Here is an 18,233-nt window from a genome sequence, read left to right on the forward strand (position 1 = left end):
TCTCATGGGAGGACAGACGAATGAATAAAGTGATGCTTCAGCGTGTAGTCACTCTTTTCACATCGTACTCAAGGAATGACGTGTGTACGAATTTCAAAATCTGCTGCTGAAAAACACATCAAATATTACTGGCAAGGTACTACACAAGTCAGAACAAACGCTGTTCCGATCATCTGCTTGACAAGGTCACATCACTTATTATGGTTATATTACCTCAGAACTGAACATTGCTTCCTCTTACAAACAATAGCTTTTGGTGGCTGGATGTCTTGTTTGCAGTGCCTGACTGCATTTCCCTGGACAAATTCCATGTATTAAGCATGACAAGGATATAAAAGATCCCCTGCCTGTTGGATTGAAGAGCCGCTTTTCTAATTTTGGATGTTAAAATATTAGCATTTCCTTAATGTTGAATGCTAAAAGCTTTTATAAGGTTATTTTGATGTTTTTTTTTTTTTTTGAAACAAGGGCAAAGTTATTTTGATGTTACAAAACCTGATTTGAGAGATAGATCCATAGCTTGCCTTTAGCCTTTTCTTTTTACCTTTCTTTCCTTCTTGCCCATCCTTGTGTTTACTCATTTTTGGTCTGTTCTGCTGCTTAATCACTTCCCTTTTCTACTTTCCCACTTTAAGCATCTTCTCTTTGCTTGATCAGAGAGTCATGGAACCTGTCCTATCAGGCAATGAGTGAGTTAATACATGTACTTCACGTCATTTCAGCATTGGTGACCGAGGCTCTAGCCACCATGGCAGGGCTTGGTATTGGAGCACCGATTGTGAAGGTGTACCATGAGAAATCTATCATCTTACCAGATGTGTCAAGGGTGCTTGCATGCCTGTATGAGAAGGATATCAAGTTTCAGACGCACACAACCTCCTCTTTCAAGGGCCTACTCAGACTTCAGGTATTTGGTGTTTCTAATTCTTAACTGTGCATGTAATTTGCTCTTCAAGATCATTAGCAGTTTAGCATTATTGTTACATTTTCTTCGTGTGCACTCTACAGGCATCGAGCCATGTTCCAGTTCCATTCGATGATGGACGTACATTCCTAGAAGGTAATACTTCAGATTTATGAAATTCAATCAGCATTCCTGGAATCTGTATTAGAAACAAGTGAACCCAGATGGTCTGGCACTCATTATAGATCTGCTAAAACATATACTCATTCTGGAATATGCAGGTTCCATTTTCAGTCACTCACCGTACCATATCTCCAATTCTCCATTCATTTGCAATGATAGTTAATCAATGTAATTAATTCCTCATGCTTGTCCCAGGTGACTGTCAACTAGTTTGTTCCAAAGCAGCAGAGTGAATTTTCACGGGCCTACACTATGCTTTGAAACAACTATGTTCATGACTGACTCTGCCATAAAAGCAGACTCCAGATATATGACTTCCATAAAAAGGATAGAACGTATAAATTCATGTTTACTAGGGGACAACCTTATCAGCTAAACACTACTTTTGATGTGATTTGTTCTTAGAAGCTAGATGATAGATTGTGGATTTATTTCTTTGTTTTGTATGGCTGATTTATCCAATATCAAATTCTTTCATAAATATGTTCATTGCTGAGGGAAGATAAAATCCTAGGTTGCCATAGTTACGTGTTAATTGCAAGCCCATGCAATTCATAAATAAAATCTGTAGGATAAATATGTTCAGTGTTATAGATTCAGCGTGTTAAATAAGAAAATTTAGCATCCAGCATGTCAGTGTGCTATAGATTCTCCTAGCAGGTGGCACATCAAGTAGAATTGATCTCTATCTTGCCAATTAACATGGTCAGCAATATTCAAATAGATATTTAAAATTCAATTCCTCTTGGGTTTCACGCTTTGTCCCAGTCTCCTGGTACTTTTGTAGTGTTATTGATTTACACTTCACTGAAAATTTATGTTTGTCTTCACTTGCAGAATCAAGAGAAATCTGCCGCTATATAGCAGAAACTTATGAACATCAGGGATATCCATTCCTCCTTGGGAAGGATTCCCTTGAGAGGGCTTCCATCGAGCAATGGCTCCACCATGAAGAGCATAATTTCAACCCTCCGAGCAGATCCTTGTTCTGCCACTTGGCTTTTCCCCTTGCCGAAGAAGATGATGATATTGATTTGCAGAAGAGAAAGCTAGAAGAAGTTCTGGAGGTATATGAGCAAAGGCTGGGTGACAGTGAATTCCTTGCTGGGAACAAATTCACTCTTGCTGACCTAGTACACCTGCCAAACTCCCACTACATCACAGAATCTGACAAGTTTGCCTACCTATATGACTCGAGGAAGAATGTGCAGAGGTGGTGGAATGCTATTTCTACCCGGAAGTCTTGGCAGAATGTGCTGAAGGATATACAGGTGGTGGAGCAGCAGCGCAAACAGGAGGAATTTGAGAAGCAGCAGCAACGACAGTGGCTGAGAGAGCGTCCTCCAACCACCAGACGCAAGATTCGTCTAGACCCTCGGAAGCAAACCAGCACAAAGCCTCAGACAATATTGGTTCCTTCTCCTGTCGGTATCATCTCAACATCTCCCACGACTTCCCAAGTGGACAAGCCTCTTCCTACCAAAACTTTCCCTGATGAGACACTATCTACTCCTACTGCTCATAAATCTTCATCTGTCCAAAGCAAACACACTACCGTTTTTACTACACATCGAGAAACTCCAGCAGCCCCCATCCAAAATACTCCTAGACTTCCTGGATATTCACATATTCCTGTTGAAAGTACAAGCAACTCCTTTACCGCAGCCACTTCTCCTACCACTGCTGAAAATCTCTCTAGAACCAGTGCTGATAAGTCTAAAACTAGTGGTCTCTCACCTCCATCTGAAGCCACTGAAATAGACCTCCCTGATAACTCCAAGCGAAGTTCATCCAAAGAAGTATCTCATAACCTCCGTGTGTTTAATTTCTACGAGGCAAGCAGCCATACTGATGAAGCAGAACCTTATACTGAACCCGCTCCACAAAAATCTTCAGAAAGGCTGGACATGATCTCTGGAACTGATAGCCCCAGCAATGCCACTGATCATGTCAAAACCAGTGCAAGATCAGCCAAAGAAGATACTGGTGCGTCAGATTTCTGGATTGACAACACAGCCACCAATGCTGATACCCTGGATAAGAAATCTGATGGATATACGGAAACTATTTATGGTAGATCTACTGATCAGAGAGCTACATATACTTCTCCTGGGAAGCATGGTTCAACTGAAGCTCATCAGAAACTGCAGACTGAGGAGTGGCATGGTACTGCAGCTGGTTTGAGTAATCTAAAGGGAGAAACTGATTATTCAATGCCTACTCAGCAAGTAAAACCTGGCAAAGATGTGCATCATGGCCCATCACAAGATTTAGAGCAAATAATCACTCATCCTCTTGCTCAAGAACCAGTGAGCATGGATAGGCAACTGGTTCAAGGACCGGGAATGACACCTCGAACACCATACACTGATCAGAAAAACGATGTTTCTTCTATGCTTTGGCAAAAAACTGCTGATGTTCGAGGAATAGCTGAGGAGGACAAAGCATCCTCTGACAATACAGATGCTGTACTGCCCTCTTATGCACGAAAACATGCTGAGGAAGCGAAGATTGTCTCTGCTGACCACAGAAAAGAAGCTTCGATCCCAAAGCGTGTAAAAGATGAAGATACTCAAGCTATACCATTCCAAACAGCATATGATGATGCTCATGATATCGCCCAGGAAGCAAGAGAAACTGCATCTGCACCAAGGCGGAGGACTCAAGATGCATATGATACCTCTGAAGTAATAGAAACCTACCACTCTTCATCATCTAGACCACAACCTATCAATGTTCCACAGCATGCTGCTCCTCCATCCAAGCAAGCAGCATCTAAAGGCCCTCGACGTGCAACCACACCATACCCAGCTGCTCAAGAATTCATCAAGCAAGGTAGGGAAAGTCCTGCATCAAGGTCAAAAGTACCCCGTGTTACCCAAGGCAGCACTGAAGAAGAGACTGGGGAATCTTCAGCATCCAAAGCACATCCATCGGGTTCTCGCCTGACTGATGCTCGTCCACCGAAGGAATTTTTGGATGAAGATCATTATGGTTCAGTTGCACCATTGCAAACAGGATATGCAGATGACCCATATAATAGGAAGCGAGATAGAGACGCTGCTGCTCCAAAGGAGATGATATCTCAAGATGCCTTTGAAGAAATGAAGATGACTGATTCTGCACCATTTGAAGCACAAACATTCGATCATCAACGAGCTGATGTTCCTCCACAAAAACAACGACCAGCTGAAGATGTTCAAACTACTGCTTCACCATGGAAGACAAGATATTCTGCGGGTGAAGATACCACTAAACATTCTAAAGATGCTGCTTCTAGGCCAGGGCGAATGGCGGCTCAAGAAGTTCTGGACAACTTTAAAGAAACTAAGGCTGGTGATTCCTTGTCTACCAGAGAACCACCTTCAGATACTTGGCGAGCTCATCCTGCTCTCCCAAGGCATCAAGTAGCTGATGATCACAGCACAACAGCACCAACCCAAAAGAGATATCCTGGCACAAGAGGAACCATCAAGGAAGTGGAAGACATCACTTCTATGCCACAACGAATGGCAGGTGAAGATGCTAAAGAAGCATTGGAAGAAACAAAGTTTGCTGAGGCCGCATCACCCGAAGCTCAACCTTTGTATTACCAGGGAACTGATGCTCCTTCGCGTAAGTTTAGAGCACAACCTAAAGATGCTTGGCGAGCTCCAACTACTCCATCAAAGCAAGCAGCTGAAGATGCTCTTAGTGTGAGCCGATCATCCCCCAAAAGATATCCAAGAGCTGAAGAAACCAACAAGCAACCTAGAGGCGCTGCTTCTAAACCAACACATATAGCAGCTGAAGATGCTAGGAATGTCTTTACGGAGTCAAAGGTTGCTGATTCCACACCAACCATAGAGCAACCTTCAGATGCTCGAGCGGCTGCTTCCTTCCAAAAGCAAGAAATTCCTGATGCTCGTAACACAAGTGCATCATTCCAAAAGACATACCCTGATGTCAAAGGTGCCACCAAGAAATCAAAAGTTACCTTTGAAGAAACAGAAAGTCCTGATTCTGCATCATCACGAGTGCAACCTTCGGATACTTGGAGAGATTATGCTCCATCTTGGAAGAAAGAAGCAACGGAAGCTCCTCGTGCAACTTCACCATTCAAAAAGAGAGACTCCGATGTTGAAGACACCGCCAAACACTCCGGTGGTGCTCCGAAGCCAAGGCAAATGGTGGGTCAAGATACTCAAGGCATCTATGAAGAAACAAAGGCCAGTGATTTTGGGTTGCCCAGAGAACAATCTTCAGATACTTGGCAAGCTACAAATACTCCAAAGGAGAAAGTAGCAACTGAAGATGGTCCTGGCCGGACTCCACAATCTGAAAGAAATGGTCCAAGTGATGAAGACACCACCACACGACCTAGAGGCAACGCTTCAGCACCTAGGCGGCCAACTGCTGGAGATGCTAGTGGCACATTTCAAGAGTCAAAGCCTGTTGATTCCATGTCATATAGGGAGCAACCTTTGAGTGCTCGGCGGCCAGTTGTTACTCCATCAAGACAAGAGACTGAAGATTCTCTTAGCAAAATTTCAGCATTCCACAAGACTCGTCCTTTTGTTGAAGATAGCACTAGGCCAGCTGTAGACACTGTTTTTGGGCCAAGGCAAGTTGGGGCTGAAGATACTAAAGACATCACTGAAGAAACAAAGGTTCCTGATTCTGCATCATCTGTTGGAGTAAGACCTACTTTCACTCCGCGAAATGCTCGTCCTCTGTCAGAGCAAGCAGAGGTGGAAGAAGATGCTCGGGACAAAGACAGAGAAGGTAGACAAACTTTTTCTGCACCAAAGAAAATGGTGTCCAGAGATTCTGAAGACACATATGGAGAAAGGAAGACTCCGCATTCTTCGTCCACAGAGCAATTTTTGGATAATCTGCAAACTAGTTCTCCATTAAAGCAGGCAGCGGATGAATTTTCCCATGGTGCTAATAGGGGAGCCAGAGAGTCGCTTGTTGACGAGACAGAACATTCTCAAGGTGTCAAAGGCGCCAGCAAGAAACCAGCTGTTACCTTTGAAGAAACAAAAACTCCTGATTCTGCATCATCACGAGTGCACCCTTCGGACTCTCAGAGAGATTTTGCTCCATCCTGGAAGAAAGAAGCAATGGAAGCTCCTCGTGTAACTTCACCATTCAGAAAGAGACACTCCGATGTTGAAGACACAGCCAAACACTCCCGGGACAATGCTTTTGAGCCAATGCAAATGGCCGGTCAAGATACTCAAGGAACTTATGAAGAAACAAATGCCAGTGATTTTGGCTTGCTTCAAGAACAATCTTCGGATACTCGGCAAGCTGAAACTAGTCCAACAGAGAAACTAGCAACTGAAGATGGTCCCGGTGAAACTCCAACATCTGAAAGAAATGCTCCAAATGATGAAGACACCACCACGCGATCTAGAGACACTGCTTCAGCACCTAGGCAGACAACTACTGGAGATTCTGGTGGTGCATTTCAAGATTCAAAGCCTGCTGATTCAGTATCATCTATGGAGCAGCCTTTGAGTGCTTGGCAACCAGATGTTGCTCCATCAAGACAAGAAACTGAAGATTCTCATAGCAAAATTTCAGCATTCCACAAGACTCGTCCTTTTGTTGAAGATAGGAGTAGGCAAGGTGTAGACACTGTTTTAGGGCCAAGCAAAATTGGAGCTGAAGATGCTAAAGACAGCACTGAAGAAACAGAGGTTGCTGATTCTGCACCATCTATCAGAGCAAGACCTACTTACACCCCACGAACTGCTCGTCCTCTGTCAGAGCAAGCAGAAGCGGAAGAAGATGCGCAGAACAAGGGCACAGAAGGTAGAGAAACATTTTCTGCACCAAAGAAAACGGTGTCCAGGGCTGCTGAAGACACATATGGAGAAAGAAAGACTCCCCATTCTGGGCCCACCGAGCAACTTTTGGATAATCTGCAAACTAGTTCTCCATTAAAGCAGGCAGCAGCTGAAGATTCCCATGGTGCTACTAGGGGAGCCAAAGAGTCGCTCGTTGATGAGACAAAGCATTCTCAGGGTGTTGAAGGTGCCCGCAAGAAACCTGTAGGCACCTTTGAAGAAACAAAAGACCCTGGCTCCAGATTGGCCACAACACAACCTGTGAGTGTACAAGATGCTCAAAACACTGATAGATCATCTAAAATACCAACTGCTGAGCAATGGAAAGATGCTCCAACACAACTCCGGTCAAATCTTCAAGATGAAGCGAAATCATCATCTGCCCGTCAGAAAGGTTTGGGATCCTCACCATCACAGTCAGAAGCTGCAGATGATAATCAGGCCATCATGGGCGAAAAAGTATTTTCATCTGAGCAGCTTAGGAAGATGCCCAAGGAAAGTCGATCAGCATCATCCAAAGCACAACCTGCAGATTCTCGGAGCCTTACCAAGGTGGAGAGAACGCCTTCTGTTTATCAGGAGGACCATCTGGTTGCACCAGACAGCCGTAAGCAACCTCAAACCCTCCCAACTTCTGTGAGAGCAGATGGCTCTACACCAAAGCGTCAACAAGCTCCCGCCATTCCATCTACTTCTGAAGAGAAATCAACTCCTCCAACTCCACCCAGAGCAAAAGCTCACAGTGACCATACTACTGAACAGCCAGTTAAAAGAGACACTGTTGATGATCCAAAAGGGGCAGCACTCCTATCAGGCCGAGAACCAACTTCCCAAGTCCAACGTGCCACTGAACCAACTCCTGATGGAGATATGTCTAGCAAACCATCCACCATTGATAAATGGCGACTTGCATCTGCGCCAATACAAGGTGTAACTCCTAATTCTGGTGATGATGTGCTGGGTGTGCCTACCATTGATCAGAAGCCAACACCAATGAGTCAACAATCGGTACCCAGTGCTCAGGTTGCCAATGAGATTGTCAAAAGAGAACAAAGAATGATACCATCTGCACCAGCAGGAGCTCAAACACCTGAAGTTCAGCATGCTCCACCAGCATTCGCTGGAGCTGACATGGCTGAAAGAGATGGAGAGCCAGTACAAATGCAAGCACCAACCCTGCATGCTCGTCGTCCTTCAGTGCCTACCAGAAGAGCAACTCCTAATGCTCGTGACACTGGTGACAATGAGTTCGCTAGCACATCTGATGCCCAAAGATGGAAGGCCTTGAAAGCTAAACATGATTCAGCCATGATTGATGAAGATGTCCCAGATGCCAGTTTGTCGACTCATGATGCTAGTGAAGCTCAAGTTTCAGACACTCTGCCCGGTTCAACAGCAACCCCCATACCTACCAGTGGTGATAAGCTTGTCAAAAGATTAGCACCTGATCAAGGGGCAAAACAACCTGAATCAACTCAAGCAGAAACACCTTTTGATGCTCCAGGTGACTCTGTATCACCCCAAGGTGAACCTAGTGATGCCTTGGACGAAACCAAAATTGCCAAGCCATCCTCAACTGAAGGCATGGGACCTAAAGCTGGATCAGCTTCAACTTTGGAGGCCCAACTTGCTGAACATAAATTTGCTCCAGCAGGTGACTAATTACTCTTTAAGCATCTACTAAAATATGAACCCTTCTAGGACCAAGGGAAGATTAGGAACATCGAAATATCATCAAAGCTAATTGTTTGCTACATGAATTTCAGATAAAAAATCAGCTCGTGCTGCACAACCCCTGTCCTCTGTTGAAACAAGGAAAGAAGATTCTAGTGTTTCTGCAGCTGATCAAACTAAGAAACCACAGACAATGTTTCGTCAAGAATCAAGGCCATCTACACCAATCACAAAACAAGTACCACCCTCAAATGCCTACCATGATACAAGGAAAATCCAGCAAGTCACTCTTGATAATCTTCCTATGGATGATTCACCAACACGACATGTTCCAAGTTATGAACAAGCTTCCCATACACCACAAACAATCATTAGTGAAAGAGACATGACACGTGCACCAGACACAAGTGACTCTCCAGCTTCAAATACCCAAATCGCTTCAGCGAAATTGCAGGAAGCCATTCCTGATAATTATCGCCCTGATGAGTTAACAGTGCCATCTCCCTCAAGTGAAAAACAAGGTTCCTATGCTGCACCCTATACTGAACCGCATGAAGGACCATCTCACGATGTTCACGGTGCTGCAGATGACAAGGACATAACTAAATATCCATCTAAGCAAGCACCAGTTTTAGAACATAAGCCTGAGACATCAGCCGAAAGTTATGTCCGTCCCACCAGCAGTGATGAGCCAGGAATCTCGCCTGGTCAGGGTGCAGAATCACCTACAGCAGCTCAAGCAACAAATTCTGAGGATCGACATAATGAAGTATTTCCTGCTGAAAAGAAATTCACCGTCTCAGGTAACCAAATTATCCTTCATGTTTTAAAACATTGCACCTTATAGCATACTTAGAGCTATCTATCCTACTAACACTGCCATTGCTTCTCACGTTTTAGATCAAGATTCAGTTCATTCTGTCCAACAACATTCCCCAGCTGAGACCAGGAAAGGACAGACCATTGTTGCTGCAGCTGAACAGACACTGCCAACAAACATTGGGCAGCAACACACACGCAACATAAGAGATGATCCAAACTCATATTTTATGCCCGCCAAAGAACCTTCTGATGCTCAAAGTGTTAGACCTGACGAAGTAGTCCTTGCTGAACAGAAATTCGCCTCATCAGGTAATTAGTTATTTTAGTGTGCCTGTAAGCTGTAAAGTGCACCATCCTACAGATAAGGACATAGAAAAACTTCCTTAAGATGCCAAAATTACCATCAAATAATATTCTGCTACTACTCATGCTGCTACTTCGCGTTGCAGATCAAGATACACAACTGACATCCTCTGTTGAGCCAAGGAATGAAGAGATTAGAAATTCAACTCGTTCTGCACAACCACTTTTCTCTGCTGAAGATTATCAAACCAAGGATCCACAAACAACTATTGGTCAACAAGACATAGCGCCTATACCAGGACCATCAAAATCTCCATCCTCAGGGCAATTTCAGGAGGTTGCTCCTGATGATAATCGCACTGTTGAGTCACTTCCAAACCAAGGACAGATCTCTCGCGCTAAACCTTCTTTTGTACTCTCTGAAGGCCCAACCCATGATTCTCATAATGACATCGATAAAAATACCATGAAACTACCATCTAGCCAACCACAAAGCTCAGACCCAAGACCTGATCCCACACAAAACCGCAGTGATGAGGCTCCCACAAAACAACATGCAGAAACTCAAGCACCACCACCTCTCGTGGGTCCATATGACTCTAAATCCAGCCAAAATGTAACTTCTGATACCTTAGGCAAAGCCGAGTCACCAGAACCATCATCTATAGATCAAGAAGCTATGAGTTCAGCATTAACTCCTGACACTCATCTTGGTAGTGCACCACGGGAAGTAACTCCTGCCGGACAGAAGTTACTCTTGAAAGGTAATCAGGTTTTCTTAACTGTGGAAAACAGTGCACCTTCTAGCAAGTCTAGCTGATTTGACACAAGAAAAGCTTCATAAAAATCGACTGCTCTGACAGTTTTTTCATCCGTTCTGGAATTTCAGATCAAGATTCTGCCCATCCCACAGAAAAGTCTTCCTCAAGTGAACCAGCAAAAGAACAGACTATTTTTGATGCACCTAATGAAGCCAAGACGTCACCGACAATCTTCAGTCAACAAGACATAGCTCTTGCACAAACCAAGATGAAAGATCCATCTTCAGGTTCACAATATGTTCCACAGAGGCTTCAGGAAATCACTCCCGAGGATCAACGTACCACTGGGTCGACTCCAATGCAACAAGTTCCTCATTTTGAACACATTTCTAAACCTAATGATGGACCAACTCCTGATCCGCATGGTGCCTTTGTCAAAGAACCAATGGCACATACAACAAGCCCGACACCACATGTCCAATATGGTATGGCGCCAACTGGATTATCCCCTAATGAAGAGAAACCTGACATATCAGGTAATTCACTAATTGATCTGAACTTCATTTGGCCAAATGAACGTGCCTTCTATCATGCTAGATAGAACTGGAAAACTAATTAGGGGCCTGTTTTTTATTTATTTTTAAAACCAACACTAAGTTTTTTTTTTTGCATTTCAGATAAAGATTCAGAGCGTCAAACACAGCTGCGTTCCTCTGCTGAATCAAGGAAAGAAGAGGGAGATGTCGATGCATCTGATCAAACCATCATGCCTGCACCACGCACAGGTGAATCTTTAGGGGAAGTTCTGGAAGTTAGTCCTGACACTCATCAATCCAGTGAGTTGACTAGACCAACTATACCGAGCCGTAAACAAGATTCACATGAAGGTCCAAATCCTGATGCACATCGTGCTGTTCCTGATGAAAACAGACAGCCACCTCTGGTCAGCCAAGCACACACTTTAGAAACTGGACTTAATTCTGCACCATTCAGTGATGATGTTATTCCTACCAGTGGTGACGAGTCAGTCGCGGGACTTACAAATGAACACAAGAAGCAGACACAGGAAGCATTTCAAGCACCTCTACCTCCCGAGGCTCTATATGACTCCATATATCCTAAAAATGAAGTTGGGCCTCTGAAAGCAACTGGTAAAGTAACCCCTGCTGATCAAAGGATAGCTCCGTCAGGCAAGTATCCTCTTGTTAGTTTCTTCTTTAATATATTTATGGCTGCATGGCCCTGAGAAAAAGAGTCCTCTCTTTGGTCTGGAGAAACAGTGTACCTTCCAGCACTCCTACTCTGGAACAAGAACTTTCCTCAAAACTCAGTTTCATCACATGTAAGGCCATTTCTTGAACTTCAATAATATTCAGTTCTTCTTTCTGCTTTGCAGAACCACTTCCGGTTGAGATGAGAAAAGAGTCTACTGGTGCTGAATCTGAAGAAAGCAAAGTGTATCAACCAGTTACTGGCCAGAAAGACATTAGGCATGCACCGGGTATTTCAGAAAGTGTCCTTGATGATGATCGCAACAAGGAACCAGCTTCAAGGGAAGAACATGTTCCTCATGATCAAAGTGCTTCTGAACCACGTGAAGGACCACCTCCCAGTGTGCATGGAGGCTCTCTCGACGAGAAGACAACTCCACCTTCAAGTAAAGCACATAGTTCAGATCCAAGGATTGATGCTCTACCAAAGAGTGTTGATGTTAATCCTAGCAGTGGCGAACAGTCAACTACACGATCTTTACTTGGTCATGGACTAACTAGGTCACCACCACTTCATGAATCTCTAGTCTACCCTGAATCCAACGAGGATGTACCTGAGTTTTTGAAACCACCCTCTGCTAATGAAGATGTCATGTCACCTAAAGTAGCCCCAGCATCAGCATCAGATACCATGCTTGGTACAACATCCGATGAAATAGCTCCTGACAGACTAAACTTGCCTTTGCCAGGTAATCAAGCTCTTTCCTCTGAGTGTGGACAAATAATAGTAATTTTAGCAAGTTATACTTGATTGGGCGCAACAAATTACTTTTGAATCAACTATTATGCCAGTAATAAGTATTTTTATTGCATTTCAGCTCAAGAGTTAGCTCGTTCTGCACAACAGCCTCTCTCTGTTGAGCCAACAAAAGAAAAAGGTATTGTTACTTCATCCGATCAAACCGATGAGTCACGGACAATAATTGGTCAAGGAAGAGTAACTCCTTCCACAAACAAAGAAAAAACTCCTTTCGATCTTCAAGGCAGTGAATTAGCAAAACCACCTAATGAGGACCAACAAGTTCGTGCTGGAAGTGCTTATGAAGAGCATGAAGGACCAAACCGCGACGCACGTGGTGCTGTTGATGAAAAGGTGCCACATCCATCTAGCCAAGCAGGAAGCTCAGACAGTGTGCCTGATTCAGCAACAATCAGTGGTGATACCCATCGTACAAGTGTTGATGTGCCTGATCAAGAACTCTTGACACCTATATCTGAAGAAAAACCAAAGCAGCAGCAGAAAATTGGTCGGTCCAGCACTAGATCATCCGAAGATGACAGCATAGAAGCCCGTAGAACTGCAAACCCTAACATCTTAACAAGATCTGGAAATATACAACAGCCACCAGTCAAGGAAAGCATGCAGGAAGCTCAAGTATCCAGAAACCAACAACATGCTGACCAAGCTGTCTCTCAATCAACACAGGAAAATGAAATGCAAATTAAAGAAACAGAGGCACAAGGCAATGGATCTGATGAGCCTGAAGATTCAGCACCAATCAGTGGTACAAGTAGTGATGGTCCAACCACAAGTTCTTTACCTGATTCAGAGTCACAACCTCCAACAGGAACTCTGAATGTACCTGCTGTTTTCTTGGAAAAGATAGAGCCACCAAGACGACCTATGACTAGCCCAGCACCAGCTCCTGATACTCAGCAAGGTATGGCACCATATGAAGCTGCGACTGCTAACATACATTTAATCCCGTAAATAATCAGTCTTTCTTGTACGGTCGATGTATGCATCTTTTATTGGACCACTTTAGATCGGGCAACTTTGGGAAAATATAAATTAATCATTGTACATATACTGTTAGCCCAAGAGTCTTTACTTATAGAACTAACGGTTATGGAAATGCGTGTACTCAAATTATAGGTACAGATCCAGTTCAGCAACCGCGTGAAGCTTCCTTTGATTTGTCCAGCGATGGGAAACCCACTATGATCAGAGGTAAGCAGGCCAACACAGTATCAAATGTCAGTCTCTCAGCCAGCCAAGCAGTTGGTCTATCTGAAAATAGTGCAGTTAAAAGACCGTTCTCTGAGGAGTCAGTTGAAACAACATTACCGGCGGAAAAATCGAAGCAGAAGCAGCAAACTGACCAATCCAGCACTAGGTCATCTAATGATCACAGTGTAGAAGCTAGTGGAACAACAAACCCTAACATCTTAACAACTGGAGATTTACAGCCTTCACCACTCAAGGACATCATGCATGCAACTGAAGGATCTAGAAACCAAGAACAGGCTGAAGAGGCTGTGTTTCAGTTGACACCGGACAACGAAAAGCAAATTCAAGCAAATGTGGCACAAGAAATTAGATCTTACAGGCCCGAAGATATTAGGCCTGATTCAGCACCAGCCAGTGGTGATGCTCGCCCTACAAGTGGTGATGTGCCAGCCACAAGTTCCTTACGCGATTCACAGGAACAGACTCCTACAGGAACTATGAATGCACCTGCTGTTTTCTTGGAAAAGATGGAGCCACCAAGAGTACCCTCCACCGATGAAGAACTCATGGCATCCAAGACTAGCCCAGCACCAGGTCCAGATGCTCCGCAAGGTACTGCACCACGTGAAGCAGCCACTGCTAAACTTAAATTTACTCCATTAGATAATCAGTCTTTTCTGTATGTACATTGTATGCACCTTTTACTGGAAAATTGTAGATCAGGAAAATTTTGCACAACATAAATTAATCCTTGTTTCAATATTAATGCTCATCATTGCTGTACTGCAGATCTAGATTCAACTCGTTCTCCACAGTTGCCTCCCTCGGTCATATCAAGGAAAGATGTTGCTAATGCTGATCGAACCAATGTATCACAAGCAGGCCTGAGAGAGCCGGTTACTTCAGATGTTACACGCCCTTCAGTGGAAACACAAGAAATTAGCCCTGATGCTAATCTCGCCAAGTCAAAGAAACCAGTTCTTCCTATTGAAGGTAAAACCGTAATGCCCTAAACATAATCAGTATACAGCCTTTTGTTTTTTAGCCCACAAAGTTGCAGTTAAAAACTCTTGCGAGATCATGCTGAACAACACTAAGGACAATGTAGAAACTCAGAAGTTGAGAATTCTAACGAATGATCTTTGCTCATTGAACCTATAGCAGTTTAGGCATAAACCATATACAACACTGTTTTCCTTCCTAGACATTACTTGTTTATGAAACCTTTGTCCCCAAATTATAGGTTCAAATCCAGTACAGACTGCACATGAAGCTTCCTTCGATTCATCAAGCGTTGAGAAACCCAATATGATAAAAGGTGAGAAGGCTAACACAATATCAAATGTCAGTCTCTCAGCCAGCCAACCAGTTGGCCAATCAGAAAATAGTGCGGTTAAAGGACCACTCCCTGGAGATTTAGTATCATCATTTTCACAAAAGAACCTTGAAAGAACCTTACCTCAAGAAAAATCGAAGCAGCATCAGCAAACGGACCAGCCCATCACTAGATCATCTACAGATGACACCATAGAAGCCAGTGGAATCAGAAGCCCTAACATCTTAATGACATCTGGAGATGTACGACCATCACCACCCAAGGAAAACATGCAGGCGGCTCAAGGATCCAGAAACCAGGAACAGACTGGCCAAACTGTTTTTCAGTCAATAGAGGACACCGGAAAGCAAATTGAAGAAACTGAGGCACAAAACAATGGATCTGACGAGCCCAAAAGGATTAGGCCTGATTCAGCACCAATCAGTGGTGATGCTGGCCGTACAATTGATAATGGGCCAGGTACAAGTTCTTTACGTGATTCACGGGCACAGCCTCCTGCAGGAACTCTGAATGTACCTGCTGTTTTCTTGGAAAATCTTGATTCACCAAGACTGCCCTCCACTGATCAAGAAACCATGACATCTATGACTAACCCAGCACCAGATGCCCGGCAAGGTACCGCACCACGTGAAGCAGCCACTGGTATATGCACCTTCTGTTTGACCATTTTAGATCAGAAATTGTTTAAGCAATACTCCGCAGATCATTGTTGTTAACACTAACCATTGATGTACTGCAGATAAAGACTCAACTCAATCTCCACAGTTGTCTTCCTCTGTCGTATCAAGGAAAGATGTTGCTAATGCTGATCAAACCAATGTACCACAAGCAGGCTTGAGAGAGCCCGCAAGTTCAGATACTGCACGCCCTTCAGTGGAAAGACAAGAAATTAGCTCCGACGCTAATCTCGCCAAGCCAGCGAAACCACTTCTTCCTATGACAGGTAAAGCACTTACCATAGATATTTGTTTTACCTCAGAAGATAAAAGTTATGAGAAATCCGGCTGAACAACACCAAGGGAGGATTGATGAACTCACTAGTTCAGACTCCTAACTATCCCTGATCACTGAACTTATGACTGTTCAGGGATTATCCATATACAGTGGTACTGTGCTTTCATAGTCAAGGATTACGAGTCGAGCCGAGTCGTTGGGGTACCGACTCATAGACTAATCGTGACTAGTCTAGACTAGTGCTCGACTAGTCGGCATGTACTTTGACAGTAGTTAGTACAAAATACTATCATATATAGCAAACCAGATAGGGGATTTAGTAACTAAAATCGACATTTGTTCAACACAAGTTACGTAACATAATAATGCTACAACCTAGACAGTTATCCACTGATATCTCTGGACAGTTGTTCATGCCCGAAGTGAGTCAATCGAGTCGAATTACCACGACTAGTCTAGACTAGTCCATGACTAGTCGCTCGACCGCTGTACTCTATGAACTAGTCGAGTCGAACAAGCTAGAAGTTAGGACTCATAGACTAGTCGTTAGACTCATAATCCATGTTCATAGTTCATACATACTGTTAGGGCAAGAGTCTCTAATTAGTAATTACAGAACTAATGAACAACCTATAATCCTCAAATTATAGGTACAGATCCAGTTCAGCCTCCTGAAGCTTCATTTGACTTGTCAACTGATGGGAAACCCACTATGGTCAAAGGTGATCAGGGCAACACAGTACCAAATGTCAATCTCTCAGCCAGCCAAGCAGCTGGCCAATCTGAAAATAATGCAGTTAAAGCACCGCTCTCTGAAGATTTAATATCACCATTTTATCAAAAGAGCCTCGGAGGAACATCAACTGAAGAAAAATCGAACCAGAAAACTGAAAGGTCCAACACTAGTAGATCATCTAAAGAAGACACCATTGTTGAAGCCAGGGGAACCACAGACTCAAACATCTCAACATCTGGAGATATTCCGCCCTCACCACTCAAGGAAAGCACACAGGCAGCTGAAGGATCCAGAGACCAACGACCGGCCGACCAAGATTTCTTTGAATCAACACTGGACGATGAAAAACAATTTGAAGAAACCGAGGCACGAGTCATTGGACCCGACGAGCTGTACGAGACGAATCTCCAGAAAAGTATGAATCGGAGCAACAATGTACCATCTCAAATGGATGCTTTGGAACAACCCGAAGAACGTGTCCCTGCGGTTCAGCCACGGAGCAATGACACAAACACTGGTTCCGAACAAACTAAAGAAGCACCAGGTAGGATCCCGGAAGACAAGAAATCTGACAGCAGCTCGAGAACTTCTGAAGAATCCGAGGAACAAGTACAGACTGAAGGAAAAAATCGAGGTGGTGAAACCAAGGCACCAGCCTCTAGAACTGAACTGCCTGAAGAAAGAGATCTCCCATCAAGAAATGAGGGTGTCAGTAGTAAATCTCAGACAGAAACCCCGTACAAACTGGATGAACAAACTTCCTCTAGCATTCAGAACAGGGACACAAACTCCAGCAAATTGGGTGGCTCGACCGATGGCACGAGGTCTGCCGATACGGATGATAATCCTCCATCCCCATGAAATTCAGTCAACCGACGCATGATACTGGAGTGTAGTACTGAATAAATATGAACGAGAAGTCTGTTTGGAGACTCAAAGTTTCTCACGTGTTCATTCGTTGCTTTTCTTTTTCTGGTAATAATAAGGCCCATTCTGTTCTCGTCCTTGGAGGATGCCATTTTCATGTACTTTATCCGTTCTTTTTGTTGAGCACGGTGGCTTACTCGTTCGTGAAAGTAATTGTATTATGTCTGAATATTAATACAGAAACTGCAACGGCAGTGCTGCTCTTTTCAACCAACTTCTGTTGTGAATAATCTAATTACCTGTTGGTCACGTCCAAGCCCTTTCGCACACTGGGGCAAGTTTAGCATTTATCTGTTACTTGCTTAATCAACTTGCTAGTTAATTCATGTATTTTTTTTGTTGACATTGTCCACTGATGTAATCTTTTTTGCATACGTAGCAGTGGAATGCGATTTAATGTCTGTTGGATCTGTTCTATCTTGTTCTATCTTTTAAAACACGTTAGCATTGTCCTGAACGTTCTGCAGTTCTCTGCAGCTTCAGCTCTGTCCATTTCAAACAAAATTCAACCGTGAACGCCAGTTTTGTTGTCCTGTTCAATTGATTTTCCTGCGAGGTATTCAAATCGGGCTAA

At 43.7% G+C, this 18,233-nt stretch overlaps 1 protein-coding gene across 3 annotated transcripts; it reads left to right on the top strand.

Annotated features, from left to right (window-relative positions):
* Window positions 1-469: 469 nt before the first annotated feature.
* Window positions 470-17,908, top strand: LOC127302781 (uncharacterized). 3 transcript variants are annotated; one of them, XM_051333354.2, is made up of 15 exons: window positions 470-907; window positions 1,009-1,060; window positions 1,925-8,578; window positions 8,691-9,401; window positions 9,499-9,729; window positions 9,870-10,487; window positions 10,613-11,020; window positions 11,162-11,674; window positions 11,881-12,444; window positions 12,574-13,416; window positions 13,632-14,318; window positions 14,496-14,699; window positions 14,950-15,657; window positions 15,782-15,985; window positions 16,647-17,908. In XM_051333354.2, exons 1-15 carry the CDS (start codon window positions 686-688, stop codon window positions 17,591-17,593), a joined length of 13,566 nt encoding a protein of 4,521 aa, XP_051189314.1. In that variant the 5' UTR covers window positions 470-685; the 3' UTR covers window positions 17,594-17,908. The 3 variants fall into 3 exon arrangements, with proteins under 3 accessions (XP_051189314.1, XP_051189312.1, XP_051189315.1); XM_051333352.2 differs by having other exon boundaries at window positions 471-907; window positions 14,950-15,684; XM_051333355.2 differs by having other exon boundaries at window positions 471-907; window positions 10,613-10,969; window positions 14,950-15,684.
* The last annotated feature ends 325 nt before the right edge of the window (window positions 17,909-18,233 follow it).

The sequence above is a fragment of the Lolium perenne genome, chromosome 5, assembly GCF_019359855.2.
Source record: "Lolium perenne isolate Kyuss_39 chromosome 5, Kyuss_2.0, whole genome shotgun sequence".
In the NCBI taxonomy this organism is placed as follows: Eukaryota; Viridiplantae; Streptophyta; class Magnoliopsida; order Poales; family Poaceae; genus Lolium; species Lolium perenne.

What these genes read in the sequence shown, in the direction of transcription:
- LOC127302781 (XM_051333352.2), top strand. Translation starts at nt 686, where the DNA reads ATGAGTGAGTTAATACATGTACTTCACGTCATTTCAGCATTGGTGACC. An exon ending in AGGGCCTACTCAGACTTCAG is followed by an intron (nt 908 to 1,008) that starts GTATTTGGTGTT and finishes TGCACTCTACAG; the next exon opens with GCATCGAGCCATGTTCCAGT. An exon ending in ACAGAAGTTACTCTTGAAAG is followed by an intron (nt 10,488 to 10,612) that starts GTAATCAGGTTT and finishes CTGGAATTTCAG; the next exon opens with ATCAAGATTCTGCCCATCCC.